The following is a 16,132-nucleotide window of genomic DNA, read 5'->3' as shown; positions in this document are numbered from 1 at the left end:
CCAAAAACAACAATAGACAATAAACTTTGACTGACCAGCCCCTAGTCGCTTATCTTGGGCTTGTTTTCGTATAGCAAACATTCCACTACAGTGAATATGTAGATCAGTGGTTCTCACCCTTTTCAGGCCGCGACCGCCCAAAGTAATCATATTTGAACTTGGCACCCACCACCCATAGACATAGAAAGTTAGACGCCTCCATCGGCTCTGGGTCATATGCATTGCGGAACCGAGGGAATCTGCATCGCTTCCGCGTGCGTCACACATACGCCAATAAAGCTCTGCTGAATTGTTAAGTCCCGGAAAAGACACGCTGAGATTGGCCAGTAGTCACTATGACTGGCAGCGATATCTCGTGCCGATACCCTGTATACACTATATCATTTGGGGACCCCACAGTTTGAGAATCACTGATGTAGCTTCCACTCTCATTAAGACAGAAATAAAATGAATAGCTTGGCAGAAAAACAGAAATTATCCTAGTAAATACTTGTGGTGGAAAAGAAAGAAAAACCTACCCATCAATCTTCTCGTCTTCAAGAAGCATCAATGAACCAAGGATGAATGCCGTAAGTTTAACCACTGAAACCCTTAATACTTAGTTGATCGGCGTCCCCCAGGGGTCTATACTAGGATCCTAGATTTAGTTACCCCTTCTACATCAAATCTCTTTGATGGAAATAGACAGTCGACAAGCTCACAACGTGGGCTGTTGTTCACCACCAAAATAGGCACCCTTTGGGGTTCACGTTATAGGGTTGGGCGATGGCACATATTTTCTTTTCGATCCAATACCAAGTAATATCAGGGAAGTAGGATCCTGATACCGCTACTTTTCTTTACATAAAAGGGCTCATATTCTCTATTTCTACAATAAAAATGGGCAAATGTGTCGTAGCTAGCGAGCGAGCGAGCGAGCGTGTGTATGAGGAACCGAGGGAGAAGGCAGAAGAAGTGCCGTAGTTCCGATCCGATGCATTAAAAAAAAAAAAAAAAAAACGTATGGTATCGCATGGCAATGGTTCTCAAAGTGGATTCCAGGGACTCTGTGGGTTCCTTTAGGAGGGTCTAAATTGACCCATACAAGTCTGTAACTCTGACAGTGTACAAATGGAACCAAATGAACCCTAACAGGTCCATTTGGTTCCATTTATACACTGTCAAAAGTTAAGGGGAGACCTTGAAATGTGAAAGTTTGAGAAACACTGTCATATGATATGTTAGTGTGGGGATGGATTCATATAGATCGACTCTCAGTATCGCTATATGCCCGGTCCTCCCTAGTTCAGCAAATACTTGAACGCACAACGAATGAAATCTTACCTGTCATCAAAAGAAAAGAAAAAAAAGAAAGAAAAAACATAATAAAGTATCCTTAATCCATACATATACATGTTACCTGGTTATCACAGTCACTGACTGATCATAAATAAAGGGGGAGGGGGGGTCTGTCCTCACTTGGGGTCCTCGATGGTTCCTTTACTAAGGTCAGTCATTTTGGGGTATTTGACTTTCTTCTGGTCCAGCTCGTTCTGGGCCCATAGGAGCAGCTTGAGCAGCTTGGCCAGCTTGGGCGTCGACTCGCGGTTTTCATAGTCCAACACGGCCTGGTTCACTTCACTCCAAACCTGAACCACACAAGCACAATGTTGGTCGCCAATGTTCGTTTTTAACATTACTACTACAACTACTCCATTACACTTCACTCTAAACCTAAACCACAAAGCACAGTCGGTCTCGAATGTTAGCGAGCCAGCCAGGGGCTAAGGCCGGCTGAAACCGGGGGGGTCCGAGTGCGACTTATCGGGGGACTGTCGTCGACTACCAGGCTTAAAGGGGTACTGTCACTTTAAAAAGTCATCTTAAAATATGAGTTAATATTTTTATGATGTCATTGTGGGAATGCGCAATTATAAGCCAATCAAATTAATTGACTGTACTTAAGACTACTTACTGTACTGGTCAGATTTTGTTGGGGGGCGAGGGGCAGATTACACTGTGACATGAGTTTCAGACCGTTTTCCAGAGAGACCACGTGACCTACTGTATCATACTATTATAATTTAAGGAACTGACGGAGCACCCGACAGTTCCTCCAAGTACAGTGCAAATCAGGTCTGTTTTACTAAGCATAGTAGTGTAGTGATATTGATGAATTCCAAATGTTATCAGGTTATTCTGTGGCACCCCTGGACTGGCATCACGGCACCCTAGGGTGCCACGGCACCCACTTTGGGAAACCCTGCTGTTCACGGCCAGGTCTTCAGTCTCGCGTCAGCGGTGCAGACTAGGGATGGGACGATAAGCGATATTATCGTTTATCATGATAAAAAAACTCACGATAATCGTATTGTGGATATTTGATTTATCGTGATATCGTCCTCCGTCATGCACTGGGATCAATTCACCTTTTATTTGCCGAGCTGCATATCCGGTACCACTAAAACCCTCTATAATTGGTAGAAGATTGTAGATCTGCTATTTTTTTGGCAAATGTTCCACCCCAGGATAATGTTTTTTCTTTTTTTTTTGGTTAATATTTATTCTCTGGCTTTTATGCCTTTTTTGATAGGACAGTAGACTGACAGGAAATGGGGGGAGAGATGGGGAGTGACACGCGGCAAATGTCGTCCGGATTGGGAATCGAACCGGCGACGCCACCAAGAATCCATCCCTATGTGGCAAATTCTGGCAATGAGTGGTATATGTGCCTGGACCAGTAAGTAGGCTAGCGGATAATGGATTTTGATTATCCCGATAATATCATAAATCACGATTTATTTTATCACAATAATCGTGATATGACATTTTCATATCATCCCATCCCTAGATATGATACCCAGCGACTGTACACGACCAGGTCTTCAGTCAGTGGCAGCGGTGCAGACAGGGTGATCAGCGACTAGGGATGGGTATCGTTCACCTTTGAATCGAAACGACACCTTTTTCGATACCTGGGAATCGATACGATACCCTTTTCGATTTTATTTAAGTTTAACTTCAACACGGAAAGAGTGGTGACTTGCTGGCTGCTGCGGTAGAGCAGAGGTGATGATGATGATCACACAATGTGGCAGAGCGGAGAGTATAGACGTTGGATAATCATCATAATAATAAACATTATAGGCTATTGTCGGCTAATTTCCACAGTAACGAGTGTAGCCTACTAAAGCAGTCATTAAACTCTCAGTACCCAACTGTTACAGATGCGACCGGCCAGGGGTGCCTTTCAGAGTATCGAAACGAGGTATTGTTCGTTTTTTACGTGAACCGATACCCGATAGTATCGACGTCATGCGATCGATACCATTAAAAGTATCGCAGACGATACCCATCCCTATCAGCGACCCACAGTACCTTTTGCCTCTGCATCATGTTGAGCAGGTCTCCGAAGGGCGACTCCTCGGGGTTGTCGAAGGCCAGCAGGGCCAGCGTCCTCTCCATCTCCGTCAGACACTCCCTGCTCTCCTCCCCCTGCTCGGCCAACTGTGTCTGGGCAAACTCCAACGCTGACTCAGTCTCCCTTAGCCTGATTAGCTCGATCAAGTGTTGCTGCTGCAGAGGCAAAAAAAAAGAAGAAAAAAAAAGGTAAGAGCATTAGACCATTAGAGCTGTGATTCTTTTTCTCTCATTTCAAGGACCTACAGTTTCATATGCATTAGGGCAAGGGGTCTTCAACGTTTTCAGGCCAAGGACCCCTTAGTTGAGAGAGAGATGAAGCATGAACCTGACCTTTCACTCAGTACTTAGTCTGCTCTTTTTCCTCTCTACACCAAACCTCTTTGCCGAAAATAGCCAATCTACAAGCTCGAAGCTTGTAGATCTGTAGATATTGCTTGATAACTTCTCTCTTTTATTGGCTTCATTTCCACAAGACAAGTGCAATGTGCATTCTTGTATGGCTTGGCCTTCCATTTCCATTATATCAATGACACAGTTTGTAATCAAAATAATTTGCTACATCTGTCATTTATGACTTGGCCCACATTCAACACAAATGCAAATACCAGAAAATAAACGTATAAATAGTTATGGCTAACTAAAATAAAACACAATCTACTTGAAAATATATTAGCCAGCCAGACTGTTTAGCTATAAATGGCTAATGATGCAGTTGTTAAGTAGAGCTACAGTACATCTATCTTTCATTTGCATTAGAACTACAATGTGGTTTTGGGTATGCTATAGTCGGAGGAGGACATTAAGCTAGCTTGCGGCCGGAGTTTGAGTATCACTGCCGTAAGGGATCACACTTCACAGGCTGGTATAGCAGACCGTGTTTTATGACCGCATTGCATAGAGCCTATTGTAGGCTGTATGACGTTGGCACACACCACTGGCATTTAAAGTGGTGTTAAATTGTGTTCTCTCCATTCATTAATGTAATTATTGGCAAAACTGGTTTCAGAATCACAACTTTTGCACACTTAAATGAACACACACAAAACGGATTCTGTCTGATATATGAACAACATACTGTAACTTTGTTCAATGATTGAACACTAGGGCAATAATCCCACAATGTTCTCTTACAATGGAATACAGTTTGTCAGTTAACTATACAAAAAATAGATATACAAGCTCACAGCGTGGCACCGAGTGCCATGCTGCAAGCTTGTAGAACTGCTATTTTTGAAAAATTTTGAAAATGTTGAATCTTTGAATATTTTGAACCGATTCTATAAATGTCTTCTAAATCCTTCTTCTAAATCAGTGGTTCTCATACTTTTTCATGTCAAGGACCCCCAAAATTACATGTATTTGGCCCCTTTGACCCCAACCTCTAATCTATGTTGTTCCAGGGACCCACCAGAAGTACATTTTTGAGTCAGAAATTTTCGACTTTAAAAATATATATTCAAAGATTGGCCAAAAATAAAGATGATATTTCAAAAATAGCAGCTCTACCAGTTCGCATTATATCTGCTATTTTTCAATAGTTAAAGCATAAAATAATGGTTAAACTGGTACCTGACCTTAATGCGTTAATTAAATGCACAATGCTTCTTGCAAGTCCTTTGCTGTATGCTTTAGCCTCTTGCCTTTGCAGTTCCAGTTTGAGCTTTTAAGATTAATTGCACTTGTGCGGCGCACAGCTGTGGCTTTTACAAGCCTTTCTTCCCAATGAGCCACTCCCTGAGCCCAATGAGCCACTCCCTGAGCCACTCCCTGAGCCCAATGCTGTAAATAGGAATACGGTATGTTCATTGTAAGGGCTGTCTGTCAGATAATAATGTTATTTGCAGATAATTGCGATTAAAGACTTAATTGTCGTTCATCAAAAACACCCGTTCTTGGTTCTGGTGACTGATACCGTCTTCCTAATACGTGACCTAAACGTGTTTTTTCAATAACCTTTTTCATTTATTTGTAATAATTCTTTTGGAAAATGACAAAAATCTAATACAATAAAAAATTCTAAATGAAAAAAAGTTGTGCTTTGAAAAATATATATTCCGAGAGTTGCAAAAAATTTCATTTTTAAACATGTTTAAAAAGTGGGATTGCCTCCAAACAGACTGTTGTAGTTTGTGTTAACGCGGCATTAGTCTCCAGACAACTATTCCACAATCTCCGAATGCCATATAGAGTCTGGAAATACAGCTCCTGAAAGGCGAGTAATGGAAGCTGACATTTCCGTTCATGAAAATATATTTTAAAATGTCATTTCTGCTAAGCAGCAAGCTAAATATGCTTAGATGATTTTTATTTATATTAGGATAAATCTGCGTGATGTAAAAAACAAACAGAAGTGGGGAGGAAGCTTCACTTCTGCTTTAACCGGATACTCATGGTTCTTCTTACATTACCCCAGACTGTATGACGGGAGCATTTCCAAATCGTGGAGTCAACAGTCTGGCCACGCGAGACTAACGTGGCATGGCCAGTCCCACTCACCTGCAGATGGAACTACAGGTATCGGTTGGTGTCCAGTAACTAGAGATGCTGCGATTTAGATTTTTCATCTTCGATACGATATGAAAGCATCTAATTCGATACGATTCCGATATGGACCAATACGATATAGCACATAATTTTAAGTCTTTCTATGATGTCTGATATCGGGCAGGCAGCACACTTTTATAGATGTACTATTTATTTTTTATTTTGTAGTCTGGAATGTTAAAAAAGGGTATTTGTTTATCATTGTTCCACTAGTTTTACGATCTTTATGAAAATAGCCGATCTACAAGCCCACAACACCTTGCAGCATGACATGTTGAGAGCTTGTAAATCTGCTCCCTTTCCCTTATGACGTTTTTTTTCTCCGCCCCCTGGCCCCTGCTACACATGAAGCACATATGCACGCGCGCGTGCACACACACTCCGTGGAGCAGACTCCTGGAATGGAGTGCTTATATCGGAGCGTTCTATCGGATTTTTTAGCTGAATTACGATATGATCCGATATACATTTTTAGGCTCATATCGCACCGATATGCGATATATATATCGTATCGCGTCACCCCTACCAGTAACTCACCTGCAGATGGAAGTACAGGTATCGGTTGGTGTCCAGTAACTCGGGGTGTAGACTGTTGATGAGAGCGATGGCCTCCTGGATCTGGCCCTTCAGGATCATCTCCCGGATCTTTATCCTCTCGTCCAGAGAGTCCAGGTCCACGCTGGGCTCGATCCCGGACTCCATCCGGAACTTCTCGGCAGCCTCCTTGAAACCCTCTTCAAAAACAAAAAGTTTAAACAAAACAAGGATGATTAGCGCTTTAAGAACGCTTTCTCACAAATGAAATTTTTTTGAAAATGTTTTTTCACTGACCAAAACTAAATAAAAACGAAATAAAAACTAAGCTGTGATGACTAAAACTAAGACTAAATATATTGACAATTTAATCAACAAAATAAAAACTAGACTAAAATGTTAGGGAGGGACCAGTGGAGAAGAGAGTTATTTTATGTTTGGTTGCTCTCAGGTATTGCATGCTGAAAATAGCCAGACTACAAGCTGTGAGTTTGTAAAACTGCTATTTTCAGCAAACAACCAAGTGTAAAATCAGTCATTACGATGCCATCAGGCCTGCCAAAATACATTTTAGTCAACTAAATCAACTGTAGATTTTGTCGCCTAAAATCTTATGATATTTAGTCGACTAAAATTAGACTAAAAGTAAAACTTTTCAGGTGACTAAATTATGACTAAAACTAAATGACATTTTATTCAAAAAACTATGACTAAAAACTAAACCAAAATTTGCTGTCAAAAACAACACTGCAACACAAGTAGGCAGGGTGTTCCATTATCGCCTTAACGTTTACAGAAGACTGTTTCTTTTTTTTTACTAGCTTTTTATGTTTTACGAGGAGGTGCTTCTCCTTTCGGCTGCTCACCCTGCACCCATGATGCAATGAGCTTTCACCTCCCGTTGAGCCGGAAGTACTCATTGCGAAAACAAAAAGATACATTGTCACTAACTTCCGTCACGTCGTGTACATGGACAAGAGCACTGCTAAATGCCTAAATTGTAATTGTATATTTACAGTGAATGTGTAAAAATGCGAATCGAGTGATTTAAACATTTAGCGCAGAGGTTCTCAAACATGGCCACGGATCCCCAACTGAAAATATTTTGTGCCATGTGACCTACATGCAAAATAATTTACAAATGTTTTGAAATTATTCGTCACCTTTACAACAAGATACAGCTTGTAAGCATCGGGCATTTGCTACACAGACAAACGTGTGGGTAGTGCACTAGCGCTGACCAAGAATTTGCCAAAATGGCTTGCAATACTGTTCTGCTGGCATTTACTCTCGTTTTGGGCTTCCCTGACACTGAGCTTAACATTAACAAAGTGTAAGAAAGTCCAATATGTGTTGTTTTTTTCTTTTCCTTATTACTGTGGGAGAGTGCAATCATTCAATGCTCCAAGCATCAAAGGTGAACACCAAAAGAACAGTATTGCAGGCCTGCCAGGCCATTTTGACAAGCTGTACTTAAAGGTGACAAATCAACGATAACAATGATATCAAACACAGTACCATTTGGCATAATTAAATGGGGGATATAATGGACCAAATTTTGGGTCGGCGCTACCCACACGTTTGGTTGTGGTGCTCATTCCACGAATGCCAGATCCTTACAAGCTGTACCTCGTTGTAAAGGTGACGAATCAACAATAAAAATGATATAAACTAAAGCACAATACAAATTGGTATTTATTAAAGGGGAGATATAATGGACCGAAGTAAAGTTTCCTTTCTTTTTGTGCTGAGTTTATTTTGATGCTACATTAACCCATTTAGGCCTAGAAATTATTGAATGCTTTAACCAGTGAAAAATAGCAGATATACAAGCTCACAGCACGGCACCGAGTGCCGCGCTGCGAGCTTGTAGATCTGCTATTTTTGAAAAAGTCGTGAAAATGTGTGCAAATCTTTGACTATATGTATTTTCAAAGCGAACGTTTGTAACTCAAATTTTGCTTCTGGGGGGTCCCTGGAACTAAATATTTTGAGATGGGGGTCCGTGGCCAAATAAATATCAGTTTGGGGGTCCTTCACATGAAAAGGTTTGAGAACCACTGACATAGTAGTCTCTCAAGAACAGACTAACTGAGCTCCAGTTAAGTGAAAAGGACCTTTTCTTTGACAATGGCTGGCCAGATTGCTGACATAGAAACATAGGTTTTTCAAAAAACCTTAGAAGGATTCAAAAGACACTTATAGAATCGGGTCAAAATTCGAATTTTCACGATTTTTCAAAAATAGCATCTACAAGCTCGCAGCGCGGCACTCGGAGCCGCGCTGTGAGCTTGTATATCTGCTATTTTTCAATAGTTAAAGCATAAAATAATGAAACACAAATTGTGTACCCGTTCTGAATGGGTTAACTCATTTTGCTGGGGACCCCGTGGAACCCCCTTAAGGACCCCACTTTGAGAACCACAGAACAATAGACAACATAGTAAGTATTATTATGCAATTCAGAATTACACTAAGGAAGGACCACACTGGAAATAAACTCTGCAGCTCGACTATGACTTATCCTTTTTGACAGATAGTATGTACAGATATTATGTACAGATAGTATGTACAGATAATAGCCTACCTGTCACCAGATAGTTCATAATGAGTCGGTTCATGTCAGCTCTCTGTATGTGTACATTGTTTAGTTTCTCCATCCACTCTTCTCTCGTGATGTCTTCTGTCTTTTCAGCATAACTCATCGTTGAGCTCCTGGAAGGTTTACAAGAACATAATTCATCATTGAGCTCCTGGACGGTTTACAAGAAACAACAATAGTTATTAAGGTTGGGAGAGAAAGACACAGCATGCACAGCATGCCTCCCGTTGCGAAAACAAAGATACGTTGTCAAATTTGTCACTAACTTCCGTCACGTCACGTCACGTGTACATGTGCTTGTCATACACCCACAATTCACCAAGTCCAAATGGGTGCTAATAATGCTGTTATTATTACTTTAAACATTATTTTATGCTTTAACTTAATAGCATAAAAATAGCAGATTGACACTGCAGGGTCACAACATTTACCGTAACAGCCATACATTTAAACACAGAGTCACAACATTTACCGTAACAGCCATACATTTAAACACAGAGTCACAACATTTACCGTAAAAGCCATACATTTAAACAAAGTTATAATAATTAAGACTGTGAGAGTGACAGTGCATGCTGCTCCTGGGTCACAAAATGTACCATAACACCCATAGATTTATACAAGGCTATAAAATGAAGGCTGAGGGAGAAAGAATTACAGTCTGACACTGCTGTGTCCCAAAATGTCAGTGGTGTTAAGTAACTAAGTACATTTACTTAAGTACTGTACTAGAGTACAATTGAGGTATTTGTACTTTACTTGAGTATTTCCAATATTTGTATTTCTACTACTCCACTAGAGAGACGGGTGACAGCCGGAATGCAATCTGGCTATCCATCGTCAAGGAAAGGTTCGGCAATGCAGAAGTCTGTAATCGAGAGACTAGCCGGAATGTAGATGGAAACAGTATGGATTGGTGCCTCAGCCTGTGTCTTCCGTGAGGAAGACGCCCAACAAACCCACGGTTAGGCCTTTAGGAGGGCCATTCAAGCCGCAAGCGGAGCCTGCAGTACCACCGTTGCCTAGGTGGAGCCTGCAGTACCATTGTGGCTCAAGAATCCACCACTCCTGAGTGAAATTTCTGGTGCTGGTCTGGAGTCTGGTGCAACGCACAGGTCCTGGACCTGGTGGGAGCAGCAGTAGACCTGGTGAGACGTAGGAGGGGCCCGGACAGGAGTCAATCCACAGAGCCTCGTCCTTCCAAGCACCAGATTTCCTCTCCCAGTCTTGCCAAAGTAGTTCCAGAGTGGTAGAGTGAGTGGCCCTGTCTTTCCCTAACTGATTGTGGGTAGCTAGCTACTAGCGAGGTTAAGTCGGGACTCGATCAACCCCGGCTGGGTCACCTGAGTGAGGTGTATGATGTTGCGAGACCTGAAACCCTGATGAGTTTGGGCTACATCGTTGAGGATACGTCCCAGGTGCATCCATGCGATGTTTTTCCGTTATACACTACTCAGATCCAAATATTGTACTTTTACTCCACTACAATTATTGGAGCACTTTAGTTACTAGTCTAAGAACAATTTTGAGGTAGCTATACTTTACTTTAGTATTTCCAAAACTTTTATTTCTACTCCACTACATCTCGGATCCAAATATTGTACTTTTCTTTTGTCTTTTACGCCAGTAGATTTATTTGAGCAATTTAGTTACTAGTTACTTTGCAGATTTTGATTCTTATTACGAAAAACATTAACCACTTCAGCCCTATGTGCATTTCATCCATTTGAAAATAGCAGATCTACAAGCACAATGCGTCATGATGCAACAAATTGTGAGCTTGTAGATCTGCAATTTTCAAAAGATTGTATTCATTTTGAACTGTACTGTACCTGTACTGTACATTCTGCACAATGAATGAGTACTTTTACACCAATAACTGTTTTACTCGAGTACATCTTGAATAGCAGACCTTGACTTGTCGCAGTGTTTCTAGATGGCAGTATTGATACTTTTAGTTAAAATAAACATTTGAGTACTTTTTTGTTTTATCTACCGTGACTTGTAAATAGACTAAGCACCCAATGCTCCCCCCCCCCCCCCCCTTTTTATTTTTTCTGCCTTTGTATTTTTGATGTTATGCTTTTGAAACTGATATTATCCTAGATAAAGTACTATGTTCTATCCGTCTGTCTTTCAATGTTATATGAGATACTTAGTGTGGTTCCTGTGGAAATAAGCCTCTGCTTTCTAGGATCTCCTTTTAGTTGATCTTGTACCAGTGATTTGTACTGTCACGAAACTGTACTTTTTTCTATTGCAAACTTCTAATAAATTCTTCAATCAATCAATCAATCTGGCTGTCATTCAATGTTATAGGAGTTAAAAAGGGATCTCAATTTAATTAAGTCTATAGGCTTACTTGAGCTTATCCTTTTAGTTGACCTTGTATCAGTAAACTGTACTGTCATGATGAAACTGTACCCTTTTCTATGCAAACTTTAATAAAGTCTTCAATAAAAAGAGATATTTGGGAAGAAACGAAACCCTCATGCGACGGAACATAAATGAAAGGCTCAAAACGAGAGCACCAATAGTAGCTGCTTCTCCATTACAATGATAAGGCACTGATTTCATGTCGTTAACAGTCGGTGTGTTTAAAGTAGCCTAATGTTTATGTCAGGGGTCTTCAACAGGGGGTCCGGGACCGGGACCCCTGAGGAGTCCTCAGAGTTACAACAGAGGGTCCTCCAAATCTTTGTATGATAGAAAGTTTTTTTCTAGCGTCCATATTCTGGGAACTTTAGCCAAAAATAGCAGATCTACAAGCTCACAACGCCTCGCGCTGCCAGGCGTTGTAGAGCTTGTAGATCTGCTATTTTCGGCAAAAAGCTTTGTTGTAGAGGGGGGAAAGAGCAGACTAAGTACAGAGTGAAAGGTCAAGTTTATTAAGTATTGACGGTTCAAGTGGTTCAATATCTGAAAACACAAATTGACATGAATTCAAAATACACTGATGATTGTGCTGTCAAACGATGAAACTATGGGAACTATGGAACTATGAAAAGGTTCCATGAAAAGGTTGTGGGGGTCCCTGCTTCATCTCTCTCTCAACTAAGGGGTCCTTGATTGGCCTGAAAACGTTGAAGACCCCTGGTTTATGTTTAACAAGATTCACTGACATTTGATTTCCAAAACAAACACAGACAGAACAGAAGGCTAACACGTCGCCATGTGTTATCATTCATTTTAGCTCTAAAAACTCACCGTGCAAACGCACCGTCCAACGCTTATCCCGTACGGCGGTGAAGAGTCAATAAAACAATAATGAAATAAGAAAGGTTTGTTAAAACATAAAAACAAAACCAGCAGTCCTCCTCCTCTTTGCGGCTCCAGCAGCTAGCTAAGCTAAAAAAAAAACACTAGCTAGCGCCGCGGTGGTCTCGCGATACGCGAGAGTGAGCATGCAGAGCCCCTGCTTGGACGGTACTGTGACGTCATGGTTGCCAAGGTACAGTCAGAGTTGAATGAACGCTGACTTTATTGTTGTATATAAAATGTGATTTCTGATATAAATCTACGAGTTATTGAATATATTTTAATTTATTATTATATATAAATATATATATAATATAGCCTATACCAGGGGTGGGCAACTTTGATGATGGTGAGGGCCACTATATTTACACCTTCACTCCAGAGGGCCACTATATTTCCACCTTCACTCCAGAGGGCCACATTGCATATTGCTACGTCCTACGTTGTCATTCTAGTATCTCATACAAAAGAGCGATGCGTTTTGAGCTTGTAGATCGGCTATTTTTGCTTCTTTTGAATTGAAATCCTGAATTATTTTTTGTTGTTTTTGAATTGGAATCCTGATATTCAAATGCATATTTAGTTATATAGTCATGTCAACTTTATGAACCTAAATACAAATACATTTGACATTAAAAAAATACATTTTAATACTACTATACTTGTCATTAAGCTACTAATATAGACTGACGGAATTAAAGCAGGTCATGTTTGGAATTGTAACAGCTGAAATCAATAATATATCAGTATTCCGTATTAACTTGCGGGCCGCATTAAATGAAGGTGGGGGCCGCATGTGGCCCCCGGGCCGCCAGTTGCCCATGTATGGCCTATACCATACCATTACCTCCCTTTTTTCCACTGTAAATATCTTCTATTTATTTTTATTTTATTTTCCTTTTATATATATTTTGTATTTATTTATTTCCTTCTTTTGTTATTGATGTTATCCTATATGCAAAGTGCTGTGTTCTATCCGTCTGTCTTTCAATGTTCTATGAGATACATAAAGTGGTTCCTGTCACTGTGTAAATAAGCCAAAAAGCTTACTAGGATCTCCTTTTAGTTGACCTTGTTGTACCAGTGATTTGTGCTGTCATGAAACTGTACCTTTTCCTATGCAAACCTTTAATAAATTCTGCAATCAATCAATCAATCAATCAATCAATCAATCAATCAATCAATCAATCAATATGTATTAATAATACAGATCTAGGAATTATAGATTTGAATAGCCTATATTAATTCTGATGTAACTCTACAGCCAGTTATTCGATTTTAATAGAATATATATAAAGTAAACATATCGAATATAACTCTATAGGTTACTATATTAGCCGTTATTTCTGCAAATATAGCCCATGGGCCTAATAGCCTATACTCAAATTCGCTCTTTGTTTATCGTCTGTCCCTTCTATTGAAAATAAAGAGCCTTACTTAGACCTATTTCTGTTATTCATTTATTAATGTGTTATACTTTCATAATGGGGCTCAAGCTCAAATAACCTGAATCCATTCTTGAGCATACATGACACAGACAAAGACGTTCACCCACCCAGGTGTGACGTTTTCACACCTGTAAAGCCGTGATATGACAATAGAAGTTGAGTTGAGTTGAATTTGAGTTTAAAAAAGTAGACCAGGGGTCTTCAACGTTTTCAGGCCAAGGACCCCTTATAGTTGAGAGAGAGATGAAGCAGGGCCACCCATAACCTTTGCATGGATTCCATATAGTTTTGTTTGACAGCACAATCATCAGTGTATTTTGGATTCATGTCAATTTGTGTTTTCAGATATTTAACCATGCACTTGAGCCGTCATTACCTAATAAACTTGACCTTTCACTCTGCACTTAGTCTGCTCTTTTTCTTTTTTTAGCCATAGGAAAAATCATTTTTAGCATACCTCGTATTGTACTGTACTTCCCCGTATGTCTCTGCAAACTGTTAATAAAGTATTCAATCAATCAATCAATCAATCAATCAATCAATCAATCAATCAATCAATCAAAATACAATTGAGCATGTGCGTATATAGTTTTTAATTCCTTGAACACCTTGATGGTAGGAGCATCCTCTGTCCCTTTGGAGTAGTGGTTAAAATAGGCCGCACTCTGTTCAAGGAGCCAACTTGCGCTTTGTGCACTCGTGGCCATATATGGCCTACTTGTGCGCCAGCAGAGCGCGCAAGTACTGCGTGCGGTGCTGTGTACGGTATGTGGGTGGGCAAGTTGGCACTCTGTTGAGGTGCCAACTTGCGCCTCGTTATTTATATCATACGGGTCGCACTTGTTGATGGTGACGTGACTGACGTCACCAAGAATGCTGGTCCCTCATTGGCTGTTGATGATGTCAGCTGAACTATGATGTTTTCTATGTATGTGTTGTATTGTATTATACAATAGTATTGTAATGTAGGTTAATATACATATTGTATTATTATGTATTACTAATTCATTGAGTACAATGGACCACAATGGAAACAAGCCCCCTGGAGCTGAATTGCATATAGAAGGGCTTTAGAACTGGAAATGAAATGACAAAGTTTATTGTGTTTGCATATTGTGTGTTGTTGGTGAATGCCTTTCAGTTTTAACAGGATTGAGGTGGCAATTATGCTCCTATCAGCGTGTGTTCACCTGCATAATAGGTTGGTGGTTCTTAAAGTTGGGTCTGGGGGACCCCCAAGGGGCCCTTGAGGGGTTCCAGGGGGTCCACAGCAAACTGAGTTAACATAGCATGAAAATCTGTTTATCGACTTTAACCATGCTTCAACTATTGGAAAACAGACGATCTACAAACTGATGTGACATGTGGTCAGCTTGAAGAGAACAAATCGTGATATACTGTATGGTGAAAGACTTTTCAATGAATAATCTTGAGAAATATTTTACAACACAAATCTTATGGGGGTCTCTGGCAACACATCTTTTCAAATGGGGGTCCAAGGACCACAGCCAAATGCATATCAATGTGGGGGTCCTTGACATGAAATGGAGTGTGGTTTATTTTTGAGCGGTGGTCACACCGTCTCCATAGCGTGGCCGTGTGTGTAGGTATGTTTGTTTGTGGGTGGGTGGGTCTGTCTGTCTGTATGTAGCCTCAAGCCTGTGTAGTACCTTTTCTGACCACACATGTTAAGGGAGGGGCGCTGTTTTCAGGCCAGGCCAGGCACACACGCGCGCACACACACACACACACAAACACACACACACACACACACACATACACACACACACACACACAGGGGGGAAGGGGGGGGGGGGCGGGGGGGGGGGGGGGGGGGGGGGGGGGGGGGAACCACCGCTCAGTTCACACGGGTGTGATTTTTGTTTAGTTGTCTCCCGTGTATCACCGTCCGTAAACAAAAATAATTACTATTACTATGCCACCAAGCAATGAGTCATTCCAGGCGAATGGTATTGATATGTATTTGGCCACAGACCTCCATCTGAAATGTCTTTGGCCTATAGGGTTCAAAATGATTCAGAACTTTTCACAAGTGTCCAGGAGTTTAGTTTTTACTATTTCAAAAATAGCCCATCTACAAGCTCACGATGCACAATAGTGTGACAAATTGTGAGATTTTAGGTTGGATATTTGCCAGACCCATGAAATGGGTAGGCCTACATAAACAAATGTCGGTCTGTCCGGGTTTTCTATATAAAGGGTATATATGATGATGACATGATGATGACATGCCTACAAAAGGCATGATGTCATAAATGATGATGACAGACAGGGGGTCTGGCACAACCAGGTTGACCTGGTCTAGTTGCCAGACCCATGAAAT

General features: G+C 40.7%; 1 protein-coding gene across 1 annotated transcript; it reads right to left on the bottom strand.

Moving 5' to 3' along the window:
- Positions 1–606: 606 nt before the first annotated feature.
- Positions 607–12,391, bottom strand: LOC308291159 (glucose-induced degradation protein 8-B homolog). Its single transcript, XM_080733105.1, has 5 exons — positions 12,290–12,391; positions 9,068–9,195; positions 6,484–6,680; positions 3,358–3,555; positions 607–1,628 (listed from the first exon to the last, which is right to left on the bottom strand). The coding sequence occupies exons 2-5, from the start codon at positions 9,183–9,185 to the stop codon at positions 1,455–1,457; spliced, it is 687 nt and encodes a 228-aa protein (XP_080589231.1). The 5' UTR covers positions 9,186–9,195; positions 12,290–12,391; the 3' UTR covers positions 607–1,454.
- Positions 12,392–16,132: the final 3,741 nt, after the last annotated feature.

The sequence above is a fragment of the Nannobrachium achirus genome (genome assembly GCF_963921795.1).
Source record: "Nannobrachium achirus genome assembly, chromosome: 9".
NCBI lineage: Eukaryota > Metazoa > Chordata > Actinopteri > Myctophiformes > Myctophidae > Nannobrachium > Nannobrachium achirus.
The sequence above is the reverse complement of the archived record's forward strand: the minus strand, read 5'-3'. Positions and strand labels throughout refer to the sequence as shown.